General features: G+C 46.2%; 1 protein-coding gene across 3 annotated transcripts in view; it reads left to right on the top strand.

The window, feature by feature from the left end:
• Positions 1 to 27,918, top strand: part of EPHB1 (EPH receptor B1) — a 528,699-nt gene that overhangs the window by 353,498 nt on the left and 147,283 nt on the right. For all 3 annotated transcript variants that reach the window (XM_007521793.2, XM_060196901.1, XM_060196900.1), the window contains one exon: positions 15,899 to 16,234. In XM_007521793.2, coding sequence (XP_007521855.2) covers positions 15,899 to 16,234 — 336 coding nt within the window. The remainder of the gene's footprint in view (positions 1 to 15,898; positions 16,235 to 27,918) is intronic.

Raw genomic sequence — 27,918 nt, 5'->3', positions numbered from 1 at the left:
TGCTGTAGGTGTCTCTCCTCTTCCACTATCTCCCTCTCACCCTCTGTCAAAAAGACAAGAATAGGGTAATGGCCACTGGGACCAATGGAGCCATGCAGATATTGAATCCCAGCAATAAATTTAATGCCAAAATATATCTATAAATACACACACACACACACACACACACAGGTCCTGCTCTTTCCTGATCAGATTTTAGCATCTAAGATACCACAACATGCTGTGTGCTGAGAGTTTGGGGTAACTGAGATGCTTAACCTGGACACTTTAATCAGTTATGTGACTCTTCCCACATGGACCTTGATCCAGAAGTCACCAACGATATCGCAAGCTGCATATAGTATCAGTTATCCTAAGCACACACACACACACACACACACACACACACACACACACACCCCTGAATTAAGGCAATTGTTATGCTCTGGCCTGTGTCACTCCAGAAAACAGATAGTTAGGAGGTGGTTCAGGGCCTGAGCTTGTACCAATTAAAACTGACATCCCAGCACAAATTGTTCTGTGGGAGGCCCTGCTCAAAGGGGGAACTCTAGCCATCTGCTGTGTCAAAGACTGACATGTGTCCCAAAGTCTTGGGACTTTAAGAAGACTCTGGCTTAAACTGTTATCTCTGGTGACAGTGAACCTGTGGGAGGCTGCCCTGGCTGGGTGTGGCCTAGTGTGTGGGTCTTTCAGCAGCGGTTCCCAGTGGGAAGCTTTTACTCTGGGAGACTGGCTGGGACAGAGATGCCATGAGAAGGGCCCAGGAGAGCACACAAGGCACTTCCCCAGGATGGGTGGGAGCCCTAGATGCATGTCTTGAGTCCACACAGAAGTGCTCTGCTTGAGACTTCAAGAGTGCGAGACAGAAGATCTCGCTTCAGAAGATCTTCAGTCCAGATGGTCTAAGAGCATATTTTACTCATTGCAAAGGTATATGCCTGTTCAGCCTTCCTCTTCTAAAAGTTAGAGGAGTGTATGGGAGTTCCTAGGTGGCTATGCCAGACAGTGCTAGTGTGCTAAGACAGGCTGAGTGCTTCAACATATATGCTGCCATTTGATACCCTGTATGAGTGTCCCATGAGATAGCAGAATATGCTGTGAGTCCCCATAGCACAGTGTCTATGCCTCTGTAAGGCCCAGATGATACAGAACCCACCAGTCTGGTTACTAAATAGTTTATCTGCCTGTTGAGCAAGTGTCTATTGCCCTTGTAGACTTCTTGTCCCTCAGGGCAGACCTTAGATACCATATTCTCACATACACGGGAAAGTGGCCAGTAGAATCCTAGTAAACACATGAAGTTATCAGTCAAGAATGAAGGTAGCATCCCAGGAGGTGGTGGCATAGTGAATAAAGCACTGGACTCTCAAGTAGAAGATCCTGAGTTCAATAAGGGATGCCCTGCATCTCTAAATCTCTCCCCTCCCCATTAATAACTAGATAAATATTTAAAAGAAGAATCAGTGAAGGGAGCTGCTCAAAAAATGTGTAAATGACCTGACCCAGGTGACAGCTCGACAAAGCCAGCACCTAACCCCTTGTGAATCTACACATCACCCGTGAATTTGCATCTTTCACAGCTAGGAGGGAAGTCTTGAAAGCATGTGTGCAAGGCAATGTCATCTATAGGTCTCCTTGATCTGGGCTTTCTCCAGAGAACTGTCTCTTTGGCTATGCTTTGACACCCCCCCACCCCCCAGGGAGAAGACCCATCCCTCTCTCACTTTCCTTCCCACATCCACAGGCAGGGATGGGAGAGTGGTCATGGGTGTTTCCCAGAGAGACACACCACTTCTGGGGAGGAGTACAAGCACCTTGGCCTTCCCTCAAGGACCTCTGCAGCATTCTGGGAAGCAAGATGCCCAGGCTTCCACTCAAGCTAGGAAGAGGGACTACTTCTTTTCCCAGAAAGTGACACCCACCCCCTTCTTCCCAGACAATTAGTTTCAACCCTGAGAGAAAAACAAGGAGTACTTTCCACAAATATTGGTGCTCTGAGATGTGTAACACTGGGTTCTTTGAAGCTCCCGAAATTCCTCTCAGCAGGGTCCCTCCTTGTTTTGACTAATCACTTCTTCCTGTTACCAACTGTTATGATTAGGAGAATTGCTTGAGTACAGGCCCAGTGTTTCCCAGGCCCTAATGAGCAGTCTTGCTCAGCCTAGCCTGGGACCACAGTGTCTGTGTCTTCTGGTGTAGCATAGCAGGGACAACAGGAACCCCTGCTCCCAGCACCCAGCTGAGCTGCAGCACCCCTGCTCCCAGCACCCTTAGAGGCACCTCCACTGTGGGGGAAAACTCGATCAGGATGAACTGGGTTCTAAGCCAGGGTGTGCTCAATGCTTGGTGTCATCCAATAGTCATGTGACAAGGGCAAGGTTCTCTCTCTCCCTGGCTTCTCATATGTGAAGTGCAGTTGATAGTTCTTCTCTCATGGCTGTTGAAGTGGTGAGATGTTTCTTTTTTTAAGCTACTTTTATGTAGCTTTTATTTTTTAATCTTTTTTTTTTAAATTTGCTGAGACTTAGGGAAATTGAGAGGGACAAGGGAGACAGAGAGGGAGAATGGAAAGAGAGATACCTGTGGCACTACTTCACCATCCATAAAGCTTCCCCCTGCAGGTGGGGTATGGGTCCTTGAACACAGGTCCTTGCACATGGTAATATGTGTGCTCAACTGGCCATACCACCACCTGGCCCTTTAAACCAATTTTACAATTTGTGATTAATAGAAGATTATAGGGTATAGTTTCAGACCACACCTACCACGGAAGTTCTGTGCTCCTATACTCCCAATGACAACTACCAAAGTTCTCACAAAGTCTTAGAAACAGCTTGTTTACTTTTTTTTTCTAAGTTAGATGCTTCAGTTACTGAAATTCCATACATGAGCAAAATCATTCAGTAGTTAGTTCTCTTTCACTTCTTCTTTCTGTAAACATAATCACCTCCAGTTCCATCCATTTTGACACACAACTTTTCTCCTATAACTTCTTTATTCAGTCATCTGTTGCTGAACATTTAGCAAAATCCACTCTTTAAACAATGTGAATAATGATACAGCTATGAATATGGGGGTATAAATGTCCCTTGAATTTGTGTTTTCATTAGCACATTTACCAAAACACCTAAGAATGTGCTTTTCATGTCAGGCTTCTTATGACAAGAAAGTTCAGAATTTAATATGGAGCTCTATTGTAATGGAAACTGACCACCTCTCTGCTTTCTCTGAAGCTCCTTGTGGAAGTCTGCCTTCATGAGCAGTTGACAGTCATTTCTTGCTCAGTTCCATGAAGTAGAGTTCCACTAAAGTGAGGTCATGTCTTTCTAGTAGACATAGACACACACACACACACACACACACACACACACACACACACACACACACCTGTCTACAGGAAACCTGTATAACTGGGCTTCATATTTAACTGGGTGCATAGGTAGCATGGAATTACCCATAAGTGTCTTGGAATCACAGGGATATTGGGAAAAGTCAAACAATGTGGACTTTCCAGGTTTAAGCATCTTTGTCCCAGGGGACAACCCACATTTTGAGGAGTCAGGGTACCTGGACTTGCATGGAGCCTTCTGGTTTCTGCCACCTCAGACCCCAACCCCTCAAAACTCCAGACAAAACTATTTTGTCAGTATTCCAGATGTCTTCTGCTCATTCATCATAATTGATAGACACCTCTTGGTCTGTTTTCTTTTCCTCTAATTTTCTGCTGTGAAGTGGAGGGTGCAGTCTGTCCATTTAGATGGAACCACTTTGCACCAAGCCCCTAATTATGTAGCCCTGATGGGACTTGAGTCACCCACATCCTCTAATGCTGAGACCTGTACATCTCTGTCACCTCCAAACCCGTGACTGTGCTGTCATTGATATCTGATGCAGTCTTTCATTTTTGGTAGAGTTTTTGGGACTTTTTAAGTATATTACCAGGTGTCATGCCACCTTCAGATAATAATAGTTTAACTTGTTCCTTTCCAATATGAATATCTTGATGACTCCATGTTGTCTGATTGCACTGGTGAGAAATTCTGGGACTGTGTTGCATAGAAGTGGTAAGAATGGACTTTCCTGTCTAGTTCTTGATTTTAGGGCAAAAGCTTTCAGTTTTTAGCCTATAATGATAATTGTAAGCTTATCATATTGAGCCTTTATTACTTACATAGAGTCTTGAAAAGTTGACCCAGTCTCAACTTTAGTGAAGGGAGTCAGGAGTCTGTGTTCCTCTCCAAGGTCCTGAATCAGCACTATCTATCATATCAAACCCTGTTCTTTAGGAGAGTGGTCACTATTGACCAGTCACTCCTAAGAGGTCTACATCTAATCTAGTGAGACAATCAGTGGAAGCAAACTTTGTTTCTCAGGTGGGAAAAACAGGGACCTGGGCTGGGTGGTGTCATAGCTATACATGGCAACTTAAAAGAATAACAGGGCTGCTTTGTGTCAGCATTATTTTCAGATAACTATTCACCAAAGAAGGAGCTACAGTTGAACACGACACTGACTTCATGTTTATTTGATAACTCTAGCACATTTATGAGGCTTGCAATCTTCCCTACCCCACCTAACCTATCGGGTTTTCAGGCCTATCTGCCGAAGATATTAAGAGCAAAGATATAATAACTAGCATGACCTGGTTTCCTGCATATTTTGTTCCCATAGACTATCTCTTCTGGCCTCTACAGATGCAGTTTCCACATCTGCTTCAGCTCCTGACTCCTAGCAAGAGTTCCATATGACCGACTCTGGTATATGTGGCACAAGGGATTGAACATGGAGCCTTGAGCATACAAAGCCCTGTGCTTTCCCAGCTAGGCCATTTCCTCAGCTGCTATGAGACACTTGGAGAAGAACAAATGTCTTTAAAGTTTTCTATAGATATAGCTATAGACTAACGATACGTGAACATAGAGATTTCATATGAGAAAGGTAGTGACTTCATGTTTATTTGATAACTCTATCCCTTTTCCAAAAGGTGCAGACTTGCTGTGAGCATCTAGGGAATGCATTGGTATCTGTGTGTTCAAGCATATGCTCATTTCTAAGTTTTCTTATTCCCATCAGTGTGTGTGTGTGTGTGTGTGTGTGTGTGTGTGTGTGTGTGATTTCATGATTTCACTGCTCCACTGCTCCAGGCCACTTTTTTTTTTTTTGACTCAGAGACTGAGAGTGGAGGAGACTCCACAGAACCGATGCTTTCTTCCTTCACTGCCATAAGACCTCCCATGTGGAACTGAGGTTTAAACCTCAGTCATATGTCCAGCACAACAGGCCTCCTACTTGGTATGCGGTCTCTCCAGCCCTTCCATCAGGTTCTTTAAAGAGTTGTGCATACAGTAAGGAAGTTGACCTCTCTGACTTGATGCAGGGAAGCACAGTCCCAGCCTGCACAGCGAAAGGGGAGATGGTGTCTCTCTGAAGAGCATTTCCTCATCATGCCTGTCACTCTTATCAGCACCCACTGGGTGGGGAGGGATGGAGGATGCAGACCTAGCCGCAACTATGCACAGCTGCCTAGACTCTGTCAGCTTGGCTCCTAAGACCAGCCTGAGACTCCCGCCCTCACAATCTTGGGGCTGAGGAGGCCAACCTGATAAAGATTCCCCTAAGGAACTAGCTTTGGGGCCCTACCTGTCTTCAACAGCTTTTTCTTTTCACTTCTCAGAAGTGCTCTCATTTCCAGCACAATGTCTCCAAATAGCCACCCACCCCATCTGTCCATTTCTATCACACAAAAGCATCTGGCCCCAGTCACATTAAAAAGCGGGAGCTTCTGACTTAACATGGCAATATGTGGGCAAAGCCCTGTGGGTCTACAAGGATTGTTGTTTTCTGCTTGACTTTTTTGAGGTTCCAGTGCCAATTACTCTTCACACAGGTTGATCGAGCCTCTCAGGGATGCCCTTGGGAACTGTGGAGCACATTCCTGTCACCCAGGGCCTGCCAGGCCCTTAGAACCCAAACAGAGATCCACAGCCTCTTTTCCCATTCTCGAAAAGCCCCAATCCCTCCAACAGGATGCTTTCCTGGGTAGTAACCATGGCAACAGACCCAGGAGGCTTCAAAAATCCTGTCTGTGTGTAAGTAGGAAAAATGAGGATGGGGTTCAGGAGCAGAAAGCTAAGACAAGGTCCCTGGGATCTCCAACATCCTTCCCAGGGGCTTGAGCTTCCGGCTGGTTTCCCTCTCCAAGCGGGCCTTGCTTTCCTTGCTAGATTAAGCATCTTTGTCTGGATATTTCAGCTGGACTCCTTTTAGGGAGGCTGTTAGGGACTCCAATTCTGGGCAGATGCTCCCTCCAGAGATAGAGTCACCACCACCGCCACCACCACCACCTAGGCAGAACACTGCTGTCTCAGGAAGGTATTTTCAGAGGCCAGATCTGCTCTTTTCATTAGGATGCTGGAGCCCAGACCTGGGACCATCACCATTGTAGACACCCAGTGTAGGGACTGAGTCTACCCCACCGTCCTGACTCTGTGCTGAAAAGAACACCTTTAATTCTCAGCTTCCTGCTTCCCTGGCAGTTTCTTTCATCAGAATAAGAGTTCCCCCAGGCAAGAAGTCTGCAGGTTTTGTTTCTTCCTCTCAGGTGCCCAGAACAATGCAGGGAGAACTTGTCACAGGAATGAATGAGTGCATGAATGGATAATGATTGGGATCCCAGTCATTGTCTGTGACCTCAACTTGAATCACCTCTGCAAATATGTCCAGTGAGTCCAGGAACTATGCTGTGCTCTGAGCTAAAAAGATGCATTCTGGGGGCTAGAGAGATTACTCAGAGGTTAGGGAATGTGCCTTGCTATGTGCATGGCTCAGGCTCAGTTGCTGGCACAGCATGTGAATACCATAGCACACAAAGGAGGTGTGAGCTGTTCTCTCTCCCTCTCGATCTCTGTCTCTCTTTTTCTCTCTCATCCTGTTTCTCTAACCAAATGAAAAGTGACCCAAAGCAGGAATATTGTCCATGAGGAGGCCAGGTAATGGTGCACTTAATTGAACATATCTGCTATTATTATAAGAACCTGAGTTCCAGCACCAAGGCTCTCACCTACAAGGGAAAATTTTCATGATTGACGAAGCAGTGCTGCAGATGTCTCTCTTTCTCTCTCCTTCTCTATCTTCCCATCCCCTTTCAATTTCTCTCTGACTCCAGTGAACACACACTCACAAACGTATTGTGCATGCCTAAGGACCTGGTGACACACTGGCAGGAGGAGCTGGGGGACAGACCTGCAGGACAGGTCCTGGCTCTCTTGGCTCAGGAATCCCACTCAGAGGGGAAAGGTCACTTACATCTATCTCTGCTTCTTAGGCAGGAAGTGCTCAGATTTCCACTGTTCATCATTAAAGGATCAAGTGGCCAGAGCAGCACAAACATGCTGGGACATGAAAGACATGGGGAGAACAACACATTTTTTGAATCATTAGAGTTTGAGGGGTCGGGTAGTGGTGCACCTGGTTGAGCGCATGTTACAATGCTCAAGGACTCAGGTTCAAGTCCCCAGCCCCCACCTGCAGGGGGAAAGCTTCACAAGTGATGAAGCAGTATTGTAGGTGTCTGTCTCTCATCTTCTCTATCCCTCCCTTCCATCTTGATTTCTGATGGTCTCTATCCAATAAGTGAATAAATTTAAAAAAAAAATTTGAGCAGATGAAACAGACAGGAGAGATGCAGAGCAGTGATGGAGTGTTCACTGGGGGACAGGGAAATTGACAGGATATACATTCTGTAGTGTTGGGGGTGAAGCAAGGGGAGCCTTTGTAGCAAAGAAGATAGAGTTGAAGGAGCACGCCTGGGGGTGGTAAGGTGACACAGAGGATGGGTTCCCAGGGGCTGCCTGGTGATAACACAAGGTACCAAAGAAAGCAAGGGTTGGATTTCATACCCTGGAATTGTAGGCTGGGCCAAATGTATGGCAGGCATGACAGAGGGGGTGAGATCACCAGGCCACAGTGGGCTAGACACAGAAGAAAGACAGCCTGTGTGACTCCATCTTGAAAAAGGTTGGCCTGTGGAGAACAGTTTGGAGAACTCTCAGAAAGCTAAAAATGGACCTATTTTATGACCCTGCAATTTCTCTCCTGGGGATATATCCTAAGGATTCAAACACACTCAACCAAAAAGATCTGTGTATACCTATGTTCATAGCACAATTTGTAATAGCCAAAACCTGAAAGCAACCCAGGTGTCCAACAACAGATGAGTGACTGTTGTTGTTCTATATATACATTGGAATATTACTCAACTATTTAAAATGGTGACTTCACTTTCTTCTTAGAGCTTGAAGGAATCATCTTAAGATAAGCCAGAAAGAGAAGGATGAATGTGGGATGATCCCACTCACAGAAGTTGAAAAATAAGAAGAAGAAAAAAAAAAAAAAACAAAGTAGAACTTGGACTGGGTTTGGTGTCTTGCACCAAAGTAAAGGACTCAGAGAGGGCATATGTGCAAGGAGGGAGTTTTAGATCCTACTGCACAATGGTGGAGGAAGACTTAGTCAAGCAGTAAGAGCAGTAAGGCTGATTTGAAGAAATTTTTTCACACATTTCAACAGCTTTATCTGTTGTTGACTGGCAACCATTAAGCTCCCAAATTAAAAATAATACACTTAAAAAAGTAAAAACTTGGCCAGCACCTGAGAGATGGTACAGAGGACAGTGTTGAACTCTCAAGCATGAGTTCCTAAGTTTGACCCCCTGGTGTTTCATGTGACAGTGGTTCTCTGTCTCTCTCAATCTCTCTCTCCTTCCTTCCCTCTCATAAATGATTTTTTTAATGAAAGAGCTTAGCTGCAGAGTGAAGTCAAGAAGATAGGTGACATAGATACTGATAGGGTTTGAAAATGGCAAAGCCAGAGACCAGATGTCACCATGCACAGGACCTGGGTTCAAGCCCCTGGTCCTCACTTGCAGGAGGTGAAGCAGTGCTACAGTGCCCCCCCCCATTATATATATATATATATATATATATATATATATATATATATATATATATATATATATATTGTTTTCGCCGGGCTGGCTTCACGGGCGGGTAACAGACGACCAGGGACTCATGGTTGAGCTGTACGCAGTATCTCTTTATTCATGCAGGATGCAGCACAATCTATACCAAGCTAGACTAAACTAAAAAACTACAAACAATCTTGTTCTTATAAATATACTAGCCCAGTAGGGTGGGAACAGGATGCTATGCAGAGAGGGTGGAGAGAAAAGTGACTGGTGAAAATCAGGGTATGACAAGGAGAGGAGGCAGAGCAGGCAAGAATTCTACCACTGAACCACCAATGCCCTGGAGGGAGGGTGGTGCTTGTTAACAGAGGTTATGTAAATAGAACACAGTGTTATGTAAATAGAACGCAGGGGGGATTAAACCAAATGAAACAGAAGGGGTTTTTAAAAGCAGAATTAGAAGCATACCAACATATATATTATAAATATTATATATATAATATATATTATATATTATAAATATATATATATATATATATATATATATTTCTCCCCTCCTCTCATTCTCTCTGTGTCTGTCCGAAACAAATACATACAGTTAAATCAAAAATATTTTTAAATAAATAAAATTAAGGGATAGAGGGTGAAGTCTAAGTTCAAGGGTTGGAGATAGTACCATTTGAGGGTTTGCCCCACACCAGGCCAGAGTTAGCCCCCAGTGGATGTTTTCTCTAGGTGTGAGGAGCAGTACCTTGGGGCTGAGGCTGTATTTCCTTGCTTTGGGAGTGATGCATCAGGGGCGCTGCCAACTAGGAGAGCCTGGTCTGAGTCCCACCCACCTGAGCAAGCAGATGCCAATACTGCCTCATTATTGGCTATATGTGCTGGTTCCAGAAGAGATGAATGCTTATTCCTGGGAAGATGAGTGGGGAATTCTTTACCATGCTTTGCATGACTTCAGAATACATTTAAAAAAAATTTTTTCAAACCATCAGTTTATTAACAATAAAATAAAAATATGAAATATATAAAATAAAATAAAAATAAATACAAAATAAAAATTTAGATTTCAAAGTTCAGCATTCTCAGCATATATGGGGCCTGGCATTCAGTCCTGGTCTCCTCACCGCATTGGAAGAAGCTGGGAAGGATTCCTGAGGGGACCTGTGGGAGGGGACCCAATCTTCTGCATGGGGGTGTCAGCTACTTAGGAGAAACCTTGTTGCTGAGCAGCCATGGGAAACAGAAGCAGCAAGTAAAGATCTATAGAGCTCTGTCTTCTGTAATCGGTGACAAGAATGGGGAGCCACAGTGGCTCTAGGAGGCTGCCCAGCTGCTTCCCAGACTTCCAGGAGGAGGGGTGAGGCTGGAGTGGCTGGATGCAGGCGATGAGGGAGGGTGGCTCTGGGGTGTTGACGTTTGCTTCTGGGGCTTTGGATCTGGAAGTTCTGGGACTGGAGTAAGGACTGCTCTCTTCTAGTTGTTGCTAAAATTGAGGATTATACCCCAGACTGGGGCTCCATCCCTATTGCTTCCTCTACCCACCTCCAGCTGGTGAAGGTGGGTTCACTTTGGGAATAGGGCACTGGAGTCCCCAGTGAAGAGCCAGATTCAGCAGGGCACCTTGGACCATCCTCCTTCTGGGGGCACCCTTTGGACCTCACTCTGATTATAATAAACTCTTGGTGTGAGGTCCAAAGGTGCCTCAGGATGTCCTGGGTGGTGCCCGGATGCCTGGGGTCCTGGTGGAGTAGTTGGGTGAGGAGGTGTCGGAGGACAAATGGGGTGGAATATGGGAAGTGGAATGCCCCTCACAAGATTTTGTCCTCCACCACCTTGAAATCTTTTCCCGGGAAGAGGAAGGTTCCTGATGTAATTTCGTAGAAGAGGACCCCCAGGCACCAGAGGTCGCTGGCTGCTGAGGGGTGCTGCCCCAGCATGACTAGACTGTGCCCAGGCCATGCCCAGAGCCACTCCCACACTGCTCATCAGCGCCTCCACGATGGAGAGCTTCACTCTCCCTTCCTCAGTCACCAGCACATACTTGGGCTTCAGGTCCCCGGTGCTGACATTTCGAGGTGGCAGCACTGGACAGCGAACGTGATCTGCCTCAGCAGGCTGTGGGCCTTGGCCTAGGCCAGGAGGGGGCACTGGAGCAGGAGTGTGGCCAGATCCTGCCCCTGGGCCAGCTCCTCCACTATGAGGATGCAGTGGGCCTCCTCCACCACGTCCATAAGCCTCAGGATGTTGGGGTGCTGGAAGGTCCCCAGCACCTCTAACCCCTGGAGTTGCTGCAGGAGCCTGGACCCAGTCAGTTGACTCTTGTCAACCTCCCTGATCTTGACCTGGACCCCAGTGAGCCTATGGTGACCTACAAGCAGGCCAGATCTCACTGCTTGTAACCCACCATAGTTGTCCAATGAAGACAGCTGACTGAGTGTCCCCACAGGAGCTGGCATAGTGAGAGCCATGTCTGCTCTCTCTAAATAACGGGTAAAGGAGAGGGAATCGAACACTACCCAAGAACCACCCCCACTCACTAAATCTAATATACTGCAACAACAATAACTATAACTAATATGATAACCACACCCACCTCCCAACAAATATGTATAAACAGTTAAATTCTACTCACTTTATTCAAAAACAAACATATATACAACTATATACATAAATATGAGCAAGTGAGAAAGGGAGGAGAAAGCAGGAAGGGGAGGAAGGAGGGAGGGGGAGGAGGTGGCAGAATAGAGAGGAGGGAGAGGGGAGGGAGGGGTAGGGGAGGGAAAGGAAGGGAGGTAGGGAGAGGAGGGTTAAGGGGACAGAAAAGAAAGAGAAGGGAGGGAGGTGGAGATAAAGAAAGAGAAAGGAGAGAATAGTGGAGACAGGTAGGCATGGAGTGGAGGTGGTGGTGCGAAGGTGAGCTATTTCTGGTCCCAGTCAACTGCAGGTCACTAGGACAGCTTTTGAGTGATCAAGACCAAAGACTCAGCCTGCTCAGGGCCTTATATAGGATTCAGCGGGCATGGCATCACAATGTCTCCTTCTGAGGGTGGGGCTTGCAGTGGACCAATCTCAGATTTGCATGAGCTGCAGTGACATCTCATTGGGTCACAATGTTGGTCCAGTTGCTCTTCAGGGGGAGGGGCCTCAGACAGCTGCTTGCTGATGATGCTAAATGGTCCTGACTCCATTCTAAGCGAGGGAGGACCTGTGCAATGTTGCCCGGGCACCCCTTAGTTCAAAATCCACTGCCCCCAGGAGTTACCCTTCAAAGAGTCATTTCATCATCTAGTGTTCAAAGATGATGTGCAGGGCCAGCCAGGGTCACACCCAGAAGAGCACATACTTGTGTGTGGGCGAGGACCAGGGTTCAAGCTAGGGTCCCCATCTGTAGGAGGGAAGCTTTATAAGTATGGAGGTTTAAATGCTGCATCTGGCTTCTGCCAGGTTGATGAAACAAATCCGTTCAAAGAGTAAACCAGAGAAATACCTCAGCTCCTAGACTTTGGCTGAAGACATCAGCAATGAAAGGGCTGGGTGTGTAGCTGCAGACTCCCTGATGAAGAGTATCAGAAGAGCAGGGCCAGTGGCACACCCTGTTCAGTGCACACATTCCCATGCCCTGGGCCCTGGGTTGAAGCCCCCGGAACCAACTTGCAGGGAAGAGGCTTTGAGATTGATGAGGCAGTGCTTCAGGGCTCTCTCTTTCTCTCTCCCTCTTTATCTGCCCCTCCCAGGATGAATTCTTAATGCCGCCAGTACCAAAACCACTGTGCAGACCAGCAACACTTTAGCTCAGGCCTGGTGGACTTTATAGAGCCCAGCACTGATTTTTCTCTCCTGTTGGAGCACAATCTTATGTAACATTTGCTTTCTGCTCAAGCTGCTTGCCATCGCCTGATTCAACATGGATTCCTTCCCTGCCCCTTCTGGCCTTGTTGCTATTCCTTCTATTTGCATGTTGGCATTTGAGTCCTGTCTCCAGCAGGAGCTGCTTTACACATGTCTTTCTTCAGCTGGTGATGTTCACATATGTGGGTTCCAAATACATCACTCTGGGAGCAGACCTGCCAGTGTTGGGGGATGTGCAGGGGGGCACTTCAGGCGAGATGTGTTTCCATCACTGAGGCCAAGTAAAGATGCAGGCCTCAAGGACCTGAGGCTGGAGGCGGGGGTTGTCTTCAGTGCTGGGGAAGGAGACTCTCCACCTTCATCTCACAATGCCCAGTGCTGCAACTATTAGTTCTGCAAGATTCAGTTCTCAACTAGGTCATGGATTCTCTGGAGTCCTGCAGCACCCCCCCCCTTTATTAGAGCATAAATACAGCCACATTCATTGCTGATCAGAGTCCCTGGAGTCCCAGGGATTCTGATTCGTTTAGCAGAGAGGTTGTATTCTGACCTCCTCTTGACCACAAGCAGCTCTGGCCTCCAGTGTTTAGAGTATAGTGTTAGTGTAAGGCCAAGGTGCAGACAGGTTTTTCCCTTAGAAGAATAAGACAGAAAACTTCTAGGGAAACAAGCTATTGGAGGGCCTGCAAAATAGCTCATCTGGATAGGGCATCTGCTCTGCCAGGTATGAGACTCAAGTTCAAACCTGTCATTCACTTTCTGTTTGTTAAAGTGAGCCCAGAGTGGTAAAGCCTCAGTGATAACAAAAGGAAGCAAGGTTAGAAGATGAGCTCAGGAATCAGACAAATAGCAGATATCCACAGACTCTTCTTCCTCCTCCTCTTCTTAATCCTTTTCTTTTTTGACAGAGGGAGAAGGAAAGAGGAAGTGGAGGAGGAGAAAGAAAGAGAGAGAGAGAGAGAGAGAGAGAGAATATACCACACTAAAACTTTCTTCAGTGCAGAGGGAGGTGTCAGACTCAAACTTGCACTGCACACATGGCAAAGCAGTGCAGTATCCAAGCGAGCTATCTGCCAGCCCTGACTTCAGTTCTTAGAATTTACACATGGCCTATAATCCATCCACATTCCCAGCTTCATTTTCTTTTTCTTTTATAAAGTTGAGTTACTCATTGAATCTCCCTGGTAGGGTTCCTGAAAAGGGAAGTGAAGGTGTTTAAAACAGCCAGCAGAGTGTAGGGGGAAAACCTCTTGTACGTCCCCACTATGGGGACCAAATAGGGGGGGTTGTAGCCATTTTAGCTTTTGCTTCCATGCACTGACTCATGTATAGGGCAAGTGCTTGTCCCTTTGGGTATTCTGGCAGAGAATCAGCCCTTGTGCATGCCCTAAAGATAAAAATCAATGTGAGACAGGCGCAGGATGCCAGGATATGCTGGAGCTTTTGACAGGCCACTCAGTTCTCTCAGCTCCTGAGCTCTACAAGGAATTAAGAAAAAGCAAAGGTCAAATAGTTTACTCAGATAGTGTGTTGCTTTGCCACATGCCATCCAGGTTCCAGCCCAACCTGCCCTGCCTTGAAGGAAGCTATGCCACCTGTGCCTCTCTCTAAAACAATGTGATTAAGACTGGAGAGATGGGGCCAGGAGGTAGCACACTGGGTTAAGCGCACATATAATACGAAGTTCAAGGACCTACACAAAGATCCTGGTTCCAGCCTGCAGGGGGGTCACTTTACAAATGATGAAGCAGGTCTGTCTTTCTCTTACCCTATCTATCATCCCCCTCCTCTCTCAATTTCTCTCTGTCCTATCCAATAAAATGGGAAAAAATGGCCTCCAGGTGCTGACACCAATCCCCAGCAATAACCTTGTAGGCAAATAATAATAATAATAATAATAATAATAATAATAATAATGAGATAGCATAGTGATTATGTGAAAGAGTTTCATGCCTTAGGCTCTGAATTCCCAGGTTCAGTCCCAAGTACCATCATAAGCCAGAGCTGAGCAGTGGTCTAGTCTCTCCCTCTGTCACTCTTTCTCATTAAAATCTTTTTAAAAATATGACTAATGGGGCCAGGTGGTGCCACAATCAGTTAAGTGCACACATTATAATGCATAAAGATCTTAGTTTAAGCCCCCACTCCCCATCTGCATGGAGAAAGCTTCATAAGTGGTGAGGCAATATTGTAGGTGTCTGTCTGTCTCTCTCTCCTTTTCTAACTTCTCCTTCCCTTTCAAATTCTGTCTGGCCCTTTCCAAAGTAAGTAAGATATAAAAATGTGATTAAATAAATATAAATGTAGGGGAGTCGGGAGGTAGTGCAGCAGGTTAAGCGCACGTGGCGCAAAGCACAAGGACTGGCATAAGGATCCCAGTTCGAGCCCCTGGCTCCCCACCTGCAGCGGAGTCGCTTCACAGGGGGTGAAGCAAGTCTGCAGGTGTCTATCTTTCTCTCCCCCTCTCTGTCTTCCCCTCCTCTCGCCACTTCTCTCTGTCCTATCCAACAATGACAACATCAACAACCACAATAATAACTACAACAATAATACAACAAGGACAACAAAAGGGAATAAATAAGAAAATAAATAAATATAAATATTAAAAATACAAATTATCCCATAAACACCCATTGATTGATGAGAAAGCTCACTAGATCACTCTATCTGGGGCTGAGAACCTCTGTCCTCCTGTCCTGCCACACAAGATAGAAGAAAGAAGGGGCTGAGCAGTAGCACACATGGATGAGGATACATGTTACCATGTGCAAGGGCCCTGGTTCTAGACCCTGTCCCTACCTGCAGGAAGGAAGCTTCATGAGCAATGAAGCAATGCTGCAGGTCTCTCTCTCCTTCTCTGTCTCTACTTCCCTCTCAATTTCTTTCTGTCTGCCCAATAAATAAATAAAATATTTTTAAAGTGGGGACAACTGACAGGGGAGTCTGTCCTCCCCACCCACCTCTTTTCACTGGATGGAGCAGAGCACGATGCTTCAGGGCTAAGGGTGGCCGGGAAGCACATATCAAAAGCAGACAGGAAGGTGGCCAGTACAGCCTCACTGCCCTTTCTTTGTCCCCCAGGTGTCCCCTCCGGCCCCCGCAATGTCATCTCCATCGTCAACGAGACATCTATCATTCTAGAGTGGCACCCTCCGAGGGAGTCAGGTGGGCGGGATGACGTAACCTACAACATCATCTGCAAGAAGTGCCGGGCCGACCGCCGCAGCTGCTCGCGCTGTGACGACAACGTGGAGTTTGTGCCCCGCCAGCTGGGCCTGACTGAATGCCGTGTGTCCATCAGCAGCCTGTGGGCCCACACCCCCTACACCTTCGACATCCAGGCGGTCAACGGGGTCTCCGGCAAGAGCCCCTTCCCCCCACAGCACGTCTCGGTCAACATCACCACCAACCAAGCGGGTAAGGTTGAGGTACCAGGCTCTTTTGTCTGTCTGTCTGTCTGCCTGTCTGTCTGTCTGGGCTCTGTCCATTGATACCTGCCTTCTGGGCTCATCCTGGGTGTCAAGGGGTGGCCAGGATGGAACAAAGGAGTGTGTGTCCTCAGAGTGTGAGCTGGGCTTTGTGTCTAGCACAAAAACCAAGATATGGTGAAAATAGTTCACCTGATGAATGTGTTGCTTTGTCATGTGCAAAACCCAGGTTTGGGCCCATCCTGCACCTCATTGAAAGACGCTCTGGTCAGTGGCCTCCCTCTTCTCCCTCTCCCTTTCCCTCTCCCTCTAGCTCTACTTCTGCCTCTCTTCTCTCTCCCTTTCTTTTCTCTCTCTCTCTCTCTCTCTCTCTCTCTCTCTTTCTCTCTCTGTCTCAGCACATAGGATCCAGTGCTCTATGTCCAGCTGGGGTCAATACACACCCTCAGAAAAGTGAATAGATGGACACTGGCAGGTGACTTACTGGGCCACACAGACATATAAGTATTTTCAAAGACCTGGGTTCAAGTCCAGGCTACCAAAAACAGCACCTACATGGGGAGGCACCAAGGGCAGCAGAGTGCTGCTTCTGGTCGGTCCATCTCTTTCTCCTGTAAACAGTGGAGTTGTGCAGGCACTGGGCCTCAGTGATAATCATGGTAGAAAAACAAATAGGAAAAAAGAAGGTGGGGAAGGGAAGGAGGGGAGGAAGAATATATGAAAAAGAACTAGTTCATTTGGATAGAATGAGACTTTAGCCATATGCATAAAGCAAGTTTGAGCCCAGCCCCATTGCACTGAAGAAAGCTTTGCTGCTGTGGTTTCCTTCATTTTCTCTCTTTCCCTCTGCCACTTTGCCTTTCAAAGGGGTGGGGTGGGGAGGAAGGAAAGGAAGAAAAAAAGGTAAATGGAAAAATGGATTGATGGATAGAGGTCAGATTGATAAGTGTGGATCAGCAGGTAGTTAGTTGAATGATCAGAAAATAGGTGGATAGGTAGGCAGACAGATGAATGAATCATAAGATGAGTGAAAGCACTGTGTAATGCTTTTTCAAAGGTTTATTTATTTATAAATATGAAACAGAGAGAGAGAGAGAGGGAGAGGGAGAGGGAGAGGGAGAGGGAGAGGGAGAGGGAGAGGGAGAGGGAGAGGGAGAGGGAGAGGGAGAGAGAGAGGGAAACAGGGCATCATTCTGGCATATGCACTGCCAGGAATTGAATGGGACCTCAAGCTTTGAAACCCAATGTTCTAGTTCCTTGCACTGTCTCCCAGGTCACAACACCACATAATCCTGAGAATAGTGGTGCTAACTGCATAGAGAACCCAATGAAAGAGACTTGCCAGAAGTCTCTATCCTATCTGTGTGTTCCTATCTGTGTGTTCTCATCCTATCTGTGTGTCTCATCCTATCTGTGTGTTCACTCCCTCCCATAGTCATGTATTTTCCTGTTTCCAGTGAAGGGCTGTGATTTTGCCTTTCCTGTGTGTACCAAGCTGTGGGTTAGATACTGTGAAGGAAGCAGCCCTATGTAGAGCCCGTTGCTCCCCCTGTGAAGTCTGTTCACTGAAGAAGTGACTGGGCCTGGACACGCTGTGTGATTGAAGCTTTATGAGCTGTGCTCCTGCAGCAAAAAGCCAGGGAATCAGAAGGAAGCCGTGATGGAGCTGGGTGGTGGTGCACCTGGCTGAAAGCACATGTTACTATGTTCAAGGACTCAGGTACGAGTCCCCAGTTCCCACCTGTAGGGGAAAAGCTTTACAAGTGGTGAAGCAGTGTTGCAGGTGTCTCTCTTGCACTCTCCCTCCGTATCATCCCCTTCCTTCTTGATTCCTGGCTGTCTTTATCCAACAAATAAATAAATAAATAAATAAATAAATAAATAAATAAATAAATAAAATTAAAAAATTAAAGAGAGAAGCAGTGATTCCCTTCTGAGAGAAAGTCATGTGTGACTTGGCAGGTCATTGGAAACTTACCATGACCTAATTTTTGAGGATGGTGGATTTTGCTCAGTCAACAGACTTGAGGGGATGAGGACTTGTTCATGGACTAGACTGAGCCAAGCATTCCTCTCTGCTCTGTCTCTGTCTCTCTATCTCCTACTGCAGCTCCTCTCCGCTCTTCCTCCCCACCTCCCTCTCCCAAGCCTCTTCTTGTTTCTCTTCATACCCGACATCTCCATTGGCAGATGATGCTACGGTTGAAGCTGTCAGAATTGTAGAGAAAAAAAAGGGTGTTGTGCGCAAACGGGGCTGGCCAGATGGCTGTGGAGTGTGTGTGTGTGTGTGTGTGTGTGTGTGTGTGTGTGTGTGCGTGCGCACGCACGCGAGTGTTTGGTCATGTGTTTGCACGCATACATGTGTGGTAAGGAAATAAGCACAGCAGTGCAGGGCCCTCCAGCTGATGACCAGCCCCTTCCCGCACCATACCTTGGTGACAAAGGTTGTGACAGTCTGTTTTGCCCATACAATAGGGTCTGGTGATTCTGCATTATGCAGAGTGAGGAACACAGACTTTTTTTTTGTTAGAAGTATATCCCTTGCAGTCTCAGGCAAGAAACCTGCTGAAATATTTCTGTGTCCTGGCTTCTGGGAGTCGAAATCCTGCCAGGCTGTCATGTTATGCTGGGCTCAACTGTCTTTCTCTCTAAGTGTGTGCAGGCGAACCTGCCCTTAGATAGCTCTACTGTGATTTCTGCCCTTCCTGTACCCTTAGTCCATTATTTCTAGACCTGCCCACCTGCTTATCTTACCATCTGTATATCCGTGATCTCCAGAGGAGCAGGAGGGGGGGGGCAGTGATCCTGCAATGGACCTGGGCTCCCAACCTTCAATATATATTTACATTTATGTTACTTATTTCATAAGCTACAGAGGAAGAAAGAGAGGGAGGGGCCAGAGTAGCTCTTTGCATATGCACTGTCAAGTATCAAACTCAGGACCTCATGCTTGTAAGTCCTAAGTCTACCACTGTGACACCTCTTTCTGGGCCATCATAATATTGATTTGTTCCCTCACTCATTTTCTCCTCCAGGAACACACATCTCATGCCCCGTGTTCCCTTCTCATGAGATGATTTTCTGATTGTCTCTGATTTTGCAATTGTCAGTCCCAGCCCCACCTTCCACCCTCCATATCTGAAAAGTTGCTGTCAGCGAATCTGCAGTTGATAAAGGAAGGATGTCACCACTTGTTGGTGGCAAGTGGTTATGAGAAAACAGATGCCAGGGGGTCCAGTGAATTTTAATCTTCAGGCCCTAAGAAACAGGATAGTGTCACAAGGCTAGGGTGAGTTTACCTGGGAATAGAAATGAATTATTTTCAGCCCGTGTGTGTGTGTGTGTGTGTGTGTGTGTGTGATTCATGCACTGTTTCATCACTCCGGAACCATGTTTTCTATTCCTATAGAGAGACAGAGAAAAAGATAAAGAGATTGAGTGAGGGAGAAAGGGACCAAAGCACCAGTTCCCTCTATCACCATGGCATCTCCCATATGGTATTTGGGCTCAAACCAGATCCCTCATGCCTGGAAAGACATACACCCTTACCTGACTAGCTATCTCTCTACCCTAAGAATATCTTTATTTGATAGAACAGTGAGAAATTAAGAGGGGGGAGGGAAGAAAGAAGTAGGTTGGTTGGTGGCAAATCTGGTAGAAAGCATACGTTATAGTGCACAAAGATCCAAGTTCAAGCCTCAAGCCCCCACCTGCAAGGGGAAAGCTTCATGAATGAGGAAGTAGTGTTGCAGGTCTGTGTGTGTGTGTGTGTGTGTGTGTGTGTGTGCGTGCGCGCGCGCGCGTGCGCGCACGCACCTGCGCTCTGGGACTGCCCACTGCCCTGAACAAGGCCTCTCTTTAGAAGCTGTGAACTATGACCACTCCTATGCCCATAGCTGGGTGTAGCACCTTTTGCTCAAGCACACATGGTGTTGCTACTGTCTTCTTTCTCAGGGCTGCCAGACACCTCACATCAAGGGAGCCATATCAAGCAGATCTCAAAAGCCCTGACCACTGGAAACTGGCAGCTCATTGTAGCTGATGTGTGCATCAGGCTTTTCTGGACCCCAAGGCTTGTGATCTAACAGGAGACCAGGAGAAATTTTGTAGCCATCTTTGGATGCATCTCTGGGTTATTTTCTTTCCCTTTCTTCTCTTTTTATTTCCTTCTCTTTCTTTCTTCCTTTTATTCTTTCAGTTTTTCTTTCTTTCTCATTTTTATTCATTGAGAGAGAAAGCACCAAAGCTTCCTTTAATGTGTGTGGGCCTGGCTTGAACTAGAGTCACACACGTGATGAAGCAGCACACTGTCCAAGTGAGCTCTTGCTCCAATCATGGGCTAACACTTCTTCCTTGAGAGGCAAGCATGATGTGGGGCCATTGCACTGAGGTCCAGGCACTTCTTCTCCTTTTTTGGTGACCTCAGTCATGTTTTACAGTTGTGAACACCACAGGACCCTGTGTCAGCATTGGCTCCTCAGCCAACACAAGGGCAGCATCAGAATACAGTCTTTTTAGAGCAGCTCCCACCAAGTCCTTTACAAAATGAAGAAAACAGGAGGCTGACTGGCAGGGGCCTTACCAGTAGAACACACACATCATCATGTAAGAGAACCCAGGTTCCTTCCCCAGGCCACCACATGGGAGCGAGCGTCTGCAGTTTCTTCCCTCTGTTTCTCCTAATCCCTTACCCCCTATCCAAATGGGAAATAAAGAAAACTACCAGGAGCCACTAATTATACAGGCACAGAACCCTAGTGATAACCCTGATGACTATATATGTATCTGAAACAGTCACAGTACTTTGGGGATTTTCTCAGCATCTAAAGCAGCAAATGATACTTCAGGAGGATTCAATCCCCTGCTATCTTCAGAATGACCAAAAAAGAATAAAAGAAAATAAAAGAAAAGAAAAAAGTCACATTGTGTTGAGCTTTGGTACATTGTAAGCTCTTTTGCTCTATCTCAGCTATTGCCATGTAGCTGGGCCACTTTAACCGTCAAAAAAGCATCCATCATCTCCAGCCAGGACTGGTCATGAATTATGCAGGCCTGGGTGTACGTGAGGTCTTCAGGGAGGCAGCCTGGCACAGAATACAGCTACTGTGAGTTTAAAATAGCCCCGTTCAGGTGGAATTCTCTCTCTCTGTTCCAGTGGCCAGGCAGTCTGTGGAGAGGTTGTTATCACCACTCACTCCTGCAGTCGGTCTCTGGCAGCTGGCCCTAGATTCAGACTGATGGCCAGATCAGCTGGCTGTCAGAGGGAATTAAAGTGAATGACAAACTTTACTTCTCTTTCCTACTAACTAGACTCAGAGTGCCAGTGCTGGGAGAGGGGACCTCAGAGGAGAATTTGGAAAGAAGCAATGAGATTGGTCAGATGAGGGCAGCTCAGAAATCTACTTGTAGCAAGGAGAAAAAATGAAGTCAGTGAGAACTGGCAAAATATCTCACCTGGATAGTTCACCTGCTATTTTGTGACTGAGACCCAGGTTTGAGTATAGCCACTACCCTACCACATTGGAAGAAGCTTCAGTGATTTCCCTCTCTCTAGTTCTGTCTCCATCTCTCTCACTCTTTCTCCTTCCACTCCCTATCCCTTACTCTTCTACTCTTTCTCCTCCCTTTCTCTCTACCCAAAAAACAAAAAAGAGAAATCCTAGTGCAATGAAGCCTCAATAATGACAAAGATAATCAAGCCAGTGACTTTAGGACAAGCTTAGCCAGAAAGAACGAAATCAAAGGTCCACAAAACCAGCATCCTTGGAGGTGACACAGTGGGTAAAGTGCTGGATTCTGAAGCATGAGGTTCGGAATTATATCCCTGGCATCACATTGCCAGAGTGATTCCCTGGCTCTCCTCCACTTTCTCTCTGATAAGTAACTACCTGTTTGAGGCCAGGCAGGGGAGGAAGAGGAGCAAAACAGAGCCAAGTGTGAGACAATCAGGAGTGGTGAGAACCACAGCAAACACAGGTCAGCCCCTCTCAGCTCCATCAAGTGGTGATATACCCAGCACCGCCTGGCTTCATAAGCTGAAAATCCAGATTTAAAATGTTAACAACTAGCTGGAACATTTGAAAGCATCTGGAAGCCAAATAAATCCAACTCTGGGTTTGATCTGTTAGTTGTCATTGGCAGTCTCTGACTCAGAAGGCCAATGGGCTTTTCCTAAGCCTGAGCAGAGAGGGTGTTGTGACCCAGTTTCCTTCCACATGGGCAGGCAAGCACCATTCTGGCTTTGTAGGCCATGGTGGTAGGGTACTGTGCCCTATATCTGCTCCTTGTGTGACTCAATCATACAAGTCATTGAACCACTACAATCTGTTATTTCTCTACTTTAAAACTGAAGCAACCAGGGTCTAGAAAATGGCTCAGCCAACACAACTTCCTATCAGCAAGGGCTTGGATTGGGCCCCTGGCATCACATGGCAACACCATGGGCAACACCAAGGAAACTTCATGGATAGTGACACATTGGTGTCTCTATTCCATCCTTCTCTCTCTTAAGATAGAGACTCATAACTGGGGTGGGGAGGTGGCTCAGCAGTCTCACATGTACAGGAGACCAAGGGTTAGTTTCCTAGAACCCCATTTAAAAAGGAGAGAAGAGGGGCCAGGTGGTGGCACACCCAGTAGAGCATGCATGTTGCCATGCACAAGGACCTGGGTTCAAATTCCCAGTCTCCATCTGCAATGGGGGAGCTTCACTAGCAATGAAGCAGTGCTACAACATCTCTCTCTCTCTCTCTCTCTCTCTCTGTGTGTGTGTGTGTGTGTGTGTGTATTTCCTTCCAAAATTTCTTTTCTGCTCTATCAACAAGAGAAGAAGCAGAAGAAGAAGAAAGAAAGAGAGAGAGAGAGAGAGAGAGAGAGAGAGAGAAATAGAAGGAAAAAATAAAAGAAAGAGTGGCTACTGGGAGCAGTGGATTTATGGTATAGGCACTGAGTCCCAGTGATAGACCTGGTGGCAATAAAAATAAATAAATAAGTGAAGCAATGACACCTGCTTCTCCTCCTGCTCCTGCTCCTGTTGTGAAAGCTAATGAGATGTGTAGAAAATCATTTCATAAACCCTGCTGGGGACTGGGAGACCAGACTTATTTCTGAGACTCTGTCCCTAGTCAGAGATTCACATGCTGGACTGTGTTTCCTAGACCATTTCTTTCCAAGATCCCTCAGTCTCTTTATTTGAGACTGATGCTGTCTCATCGGATAATGGCTTGCCTATAAGCTGAAGAAGGAGGGAGCACATGAACAATGGCTGGGTCCTGATGAGTTAGAGCTGAGGGCAGGGGTGAAGCCAGCGTTGTGTCCTGAACACCTGCTGGTTTGGCTATTCATAAATGTCCGCCTCCCCTCACCATGTCTTTGGAAAAGCAACTCTCCCCCTCCCCTGTTAGTTTCATGATCCATTATCCATATTTCTCACTGACATTTATATTGCACACAGTTCACATGTGGCCTGCTGTGCCAATTGCATGTAGAATACTAGCACATTCGCCAAGCCCACAGCATAGGCACATCCCATTACTTCATTTTGCTTAAAAATTACTATGCTGCTTCTGTTAAGAGTCAAACACTCCTATAATTTGTCCATTTTTGAGGTATTTTTGAAGTTCCTAGACAATTAAAGTCACTTAGAGACACTGTTTTGCCTGCAAAAAAAATTACCTCGTCCACCAAGTCCTCTGAATCCATCACCTGATTTACATTATTCCTTGGTTAAATATAGCATTTGCATGCATAAAGAATAATCTTTGAATATGAAAAGGAATTTTATGATATTGCAATATATCGTGCTCTTTGGAGAGAAGATATTATGTAAATCTCAAAATTAAATATTAAAACAATATCGCCCCATTGCCTGTAAAAATTTAGAGTAGTAAGATCTATGTGCTGTAACAAGTTCATTTCTAAGGACTGGTCTCATTGGAAATTAACAGGCAGAACTGGCTCTGGAGCAGATGAAAGATTGAGTCAGAACTTTGGAAAAACTAGAGTGATTTTAAGGAAAACTTGCACTGATTTAATAAAGAAAAGTTAAAAAAAAAACTTGAGTAATGAAATCCTCACTGTTCCTAATTCAATCTCATAGTTCATCTCCTTGTTAATTCCATAGAGATTGTATTTTAATTATTATTTCTCAAGATCTTAAATTGACAAGAAACTTTTGAACAGTCTCCTAAGGTCCTAACTGCTAGCAAACAATAGTATCAACACGCAGCACTGTTTTGAACCAAGTGATTTTTCCACTTGCAGGAAGCCTTGAGGTTCCTCCCAGGTGATAATCTCTGTGAGGAGTCACTTTCAGACTCCCTGAACTTCAGGAGACCACGCAGCAATAGGGAATGAAAACCATGGCAATGTTTTGACAGCTCTCTTTCATCCCTAGAAATTAGTGTATCTTAGCGTTTAGTATTGGCCAGAATATATCCTGGCGGTTCCTATGTGCCCAGGTGATCTGGTGTCTCTCGTCTTTAGATTTCTCAACCTTAACGTTTTAGAGACGCACAGGCCCACTCAAATCTACATGTAGACAGATAAAATCAAACCAATGAATAGAGGACCAGAAGCTATTGAGAGCAAATGCAGAGACTCATGAGGCCAGGCAGTGATGAAGAAGAGAAAAGGAGAGAGAGAGAGAGAGAGAGAGAGAGAGAGAGAGAGGGAGAGAGGGAAATCTTTAAGCTCTTCCACTTTGGATCTGGCTTTTCTTTGTAGCTTATCTCTGGAGGCTGAGTAATTGGTTCCTGCTTCCATTCATTTACTTATTCAAGATGTGCCTACTAAGGTCTTCTTGGCACCAGGACAGAGGAACCGACAGCACAGGCATGAATCACAATTTCCTGGAGCTCACATGCAGGTACACATCACTCATGGAGATTGGGGTGCCAAGCTGGGGATCCCTTAGCTGGATTGGGTGCCACAACCTGCTAAGTGCCAATTTTCACTTTCCAGAAGTTAGGACATGACCCCCACAGATGCTAGAGAGATTTCAGGTTGTTGGTCTACCAGACTGTGTGGGGAGGACACTACCTGGGCCATGGTGGGTAGTGCAGAATTCTTCCCATTCCAGGTCCTGTGTGGAAGCCAGTGATGCTGTTCACAGCTGGAGAATGGCTGAGAATCCCTGGCCTTGTGTTGATGTGATGATTATAGGAAGCCCTGTGGACCCTGGAGAGCTGTTTTCTTATATCCCTCCATCTCAGGCCAGGGACCTCAAGTATCTGGCTTATCAAGTGCTAATGGGCCTGCCTGCGGGGAGGGACAAGTCCTGACCTGTTCTGCATCCAGATGTGGTTGGAGGACCCTTGTGACTGAAGGGACCTTTTGTTGGATCAGAAACTCCTTGACGTTCCTCTTGTGAGCCTAGGGAAGGAGGCAGATGGGACAGAGATGGTGATGCCCTTGTGCTCACTTCTCAGGCAAATGGCTCTAAGGACAAACTTTCTTGCCCAGGAGGGGACTCAGTGTTCACCTTGTGGACTGTCGTACCCTGATGTCCACTGATTTGCCTGAAATGATAGCCTTCAATTAATAGTCATTGAACAATCAGATTATTGATTAAAGAAATGCTTGGGGCCAGCAAACTAGGTCACTTGGATAGTGTGCTGCTTTACCATGTGCACAACCCAGGTTCGAGCCTAGCCCCCACTGCATTGAAGGAAGCTTCAGTGCTGTGGTATCTTTCATTATCTCTGCCTCTCTGTCTCTTTCTAAATAAAAAGAAAGAAATTTCTGGGGCACCTTATCTCTCCCAAATAATGGTACCACGTGTGGTGACAGCATTGAGCCAGACCGTCCCCAGCCTTACAGGCAGGGCCCAGCTGCTGGAGCACACCCACCAGGAACCCAGGGGCGGGCACCCCAGCACTGCCGCTTGTCCACCTGCCTGCCTGCTCCAGGCCTCTCATCTTCACAGTGCCGTCCCTGTTAACCAGGCAGGAGTGCCGGGGGTTTCTGAATGCAGCAATTAACAAAACAGTAATCAAGCTAAGTGTTTAATTTCAAAAAATTAACATCTTCTCCAAGCGGATGTGAAAGATGAGGAGGGAAAAATGTGCATTCAGTGTTCTGGGTAAATAAAGGCATCTCTGACCACAAATATTTCCTAGGGCAAAGAAGTATGTTTTGCCAACCTAGGTATGAGGATCAGTTGCCTTCTATAAGCTGGGCTACCATGCTTATATGAACTGGGGCTTTCAATTTTAATGTACACACTGCTCACACTGGCTTATGGTGGTGCAGGGGATTGAACCCAAGACTTTGGAGCCTCAAGTATGAAAGCCTTTTGCATAACCATTGTACTGTCTCCCATGCCCTTTCACCCCCAGTTTTTTCTTTTTGGGGGGACAGAGTAGATGTGTATAAGTGAAAAAGAGCTCAGAAGAGCTATTCATAGAAAATCCTGGTGTGTACCAACCTTCCCTAAACTGGTTACAAGGAAGCTGGACATGTTCTTGGATGTATGTTTGTCTTTACCATGTATGGGCTCTATTCCTCCTGACAGACAGGCCTCATGAGGGGAAAGGCCAGGTCTCCTCCTTCAGGAACCCCTACACCTCAGCCAAAGCTGAAGAATGAGTGATAGATTGCTAATCCACAGGAGATATGGCCTAGGAGGTAGCACAATGGGGAAAGGACTGAACCCTCAAGTATGAGGTCCTGAGTTCTTCAGCATTACATGTACCAGTGTGATGACCTGGCTCTCTCTCTTCCCCCCCTTCTCTCCTCTCCTCTCCTCTCCTCTCCTCTCCTCTCCTCTTCTCTTCTCTTCTCTTCTCTTCTCTTCTCTTCTCTTCTCTTCTCTTCTCTTCTCTCTCTCTCTCTCTCCCTATGTAAAATATTTTAAAAAGTGTTCTAAGCCAAAGTAAAGGACTCTGGAGGGGGGTGTGGGGTGTTCAAGTCCTGGAACACAATGGTGGAGGAGGACCTAGGTAGGGAACTGGGTAGATTATTATGTGGAAATTTGAGAGATGTTACACATATACAAACTACTGTATTTTACTGTCAACTATAAACCATTGATCCCCACAATAAAGGGGGAAAACACACTCAGAAGTACCAGGTGGTGGCTACCATAAGTGCCCACGCTACCATAAGGAGAACCCAGATTCAAGACACCAGCCCCCACCTGCAGGGAGGATCGATTTCCTAAGCAGTAGAGCAGTGCTGCAGATCTCTCTCTCTCTCCTTTTATCAAAACAAAACAAATAAACAAAAAAGTGGGGGCTGGGGTTTGGCTACTGGAATTGGTGGAGTCATAAAGGCACCAAACCCCAGTGATGCCCTTGGAAAAATAAAACAAGAAATACCATGGGGGTTCCCAGAGATGTTCAGGAGTAGCCATTGGCTGTCCAGCTTCCTTCCTTTCTTTCTTTCTTTCTTTCTTTCTTTCTTTCTTTCTTTCTTTCTTTCTTTCTTTCTTTCTGTCTTTCTTTCTTTCTTTTAAAATATTTATGTATTTATTTATTCCCTTTTTGTTGCCCTTGTTTTATTGTTGTAGTTGTTATTGTTGTTGATGTCGTCGTCATTGGATGGGACAGAGAGAAATGCAGAGAGGAGGGGAAGACAGAGAGGGGGAGAGAAAGATAGACACCTGCAGACCTGCTTCGCCACCTGTGAAGTGACTTCCTGTCAGGTGGGGAGCTGGGGGCTTGAAGTGAGATC

This window comes from Erinaceus europaeus, chromosome 1 (genome assembly GCF_950295315.1).
Source record: "Erinaceus europaeus chromosome 1, mEriEur2.1, whole genome shotgun sequence".
Lineage (NCBI taxonomy): Eukaryota > Metazoa > Chordata > Mammalia > Eulipotyphla > Erinaceidae > Erinaceus > Erinaceus europaeus.
The sequence above is the reverse complement of the archived record's forward strand: the minus strand, read 5'-3'. Positions and strand labels throughout refer to the sequence as shown.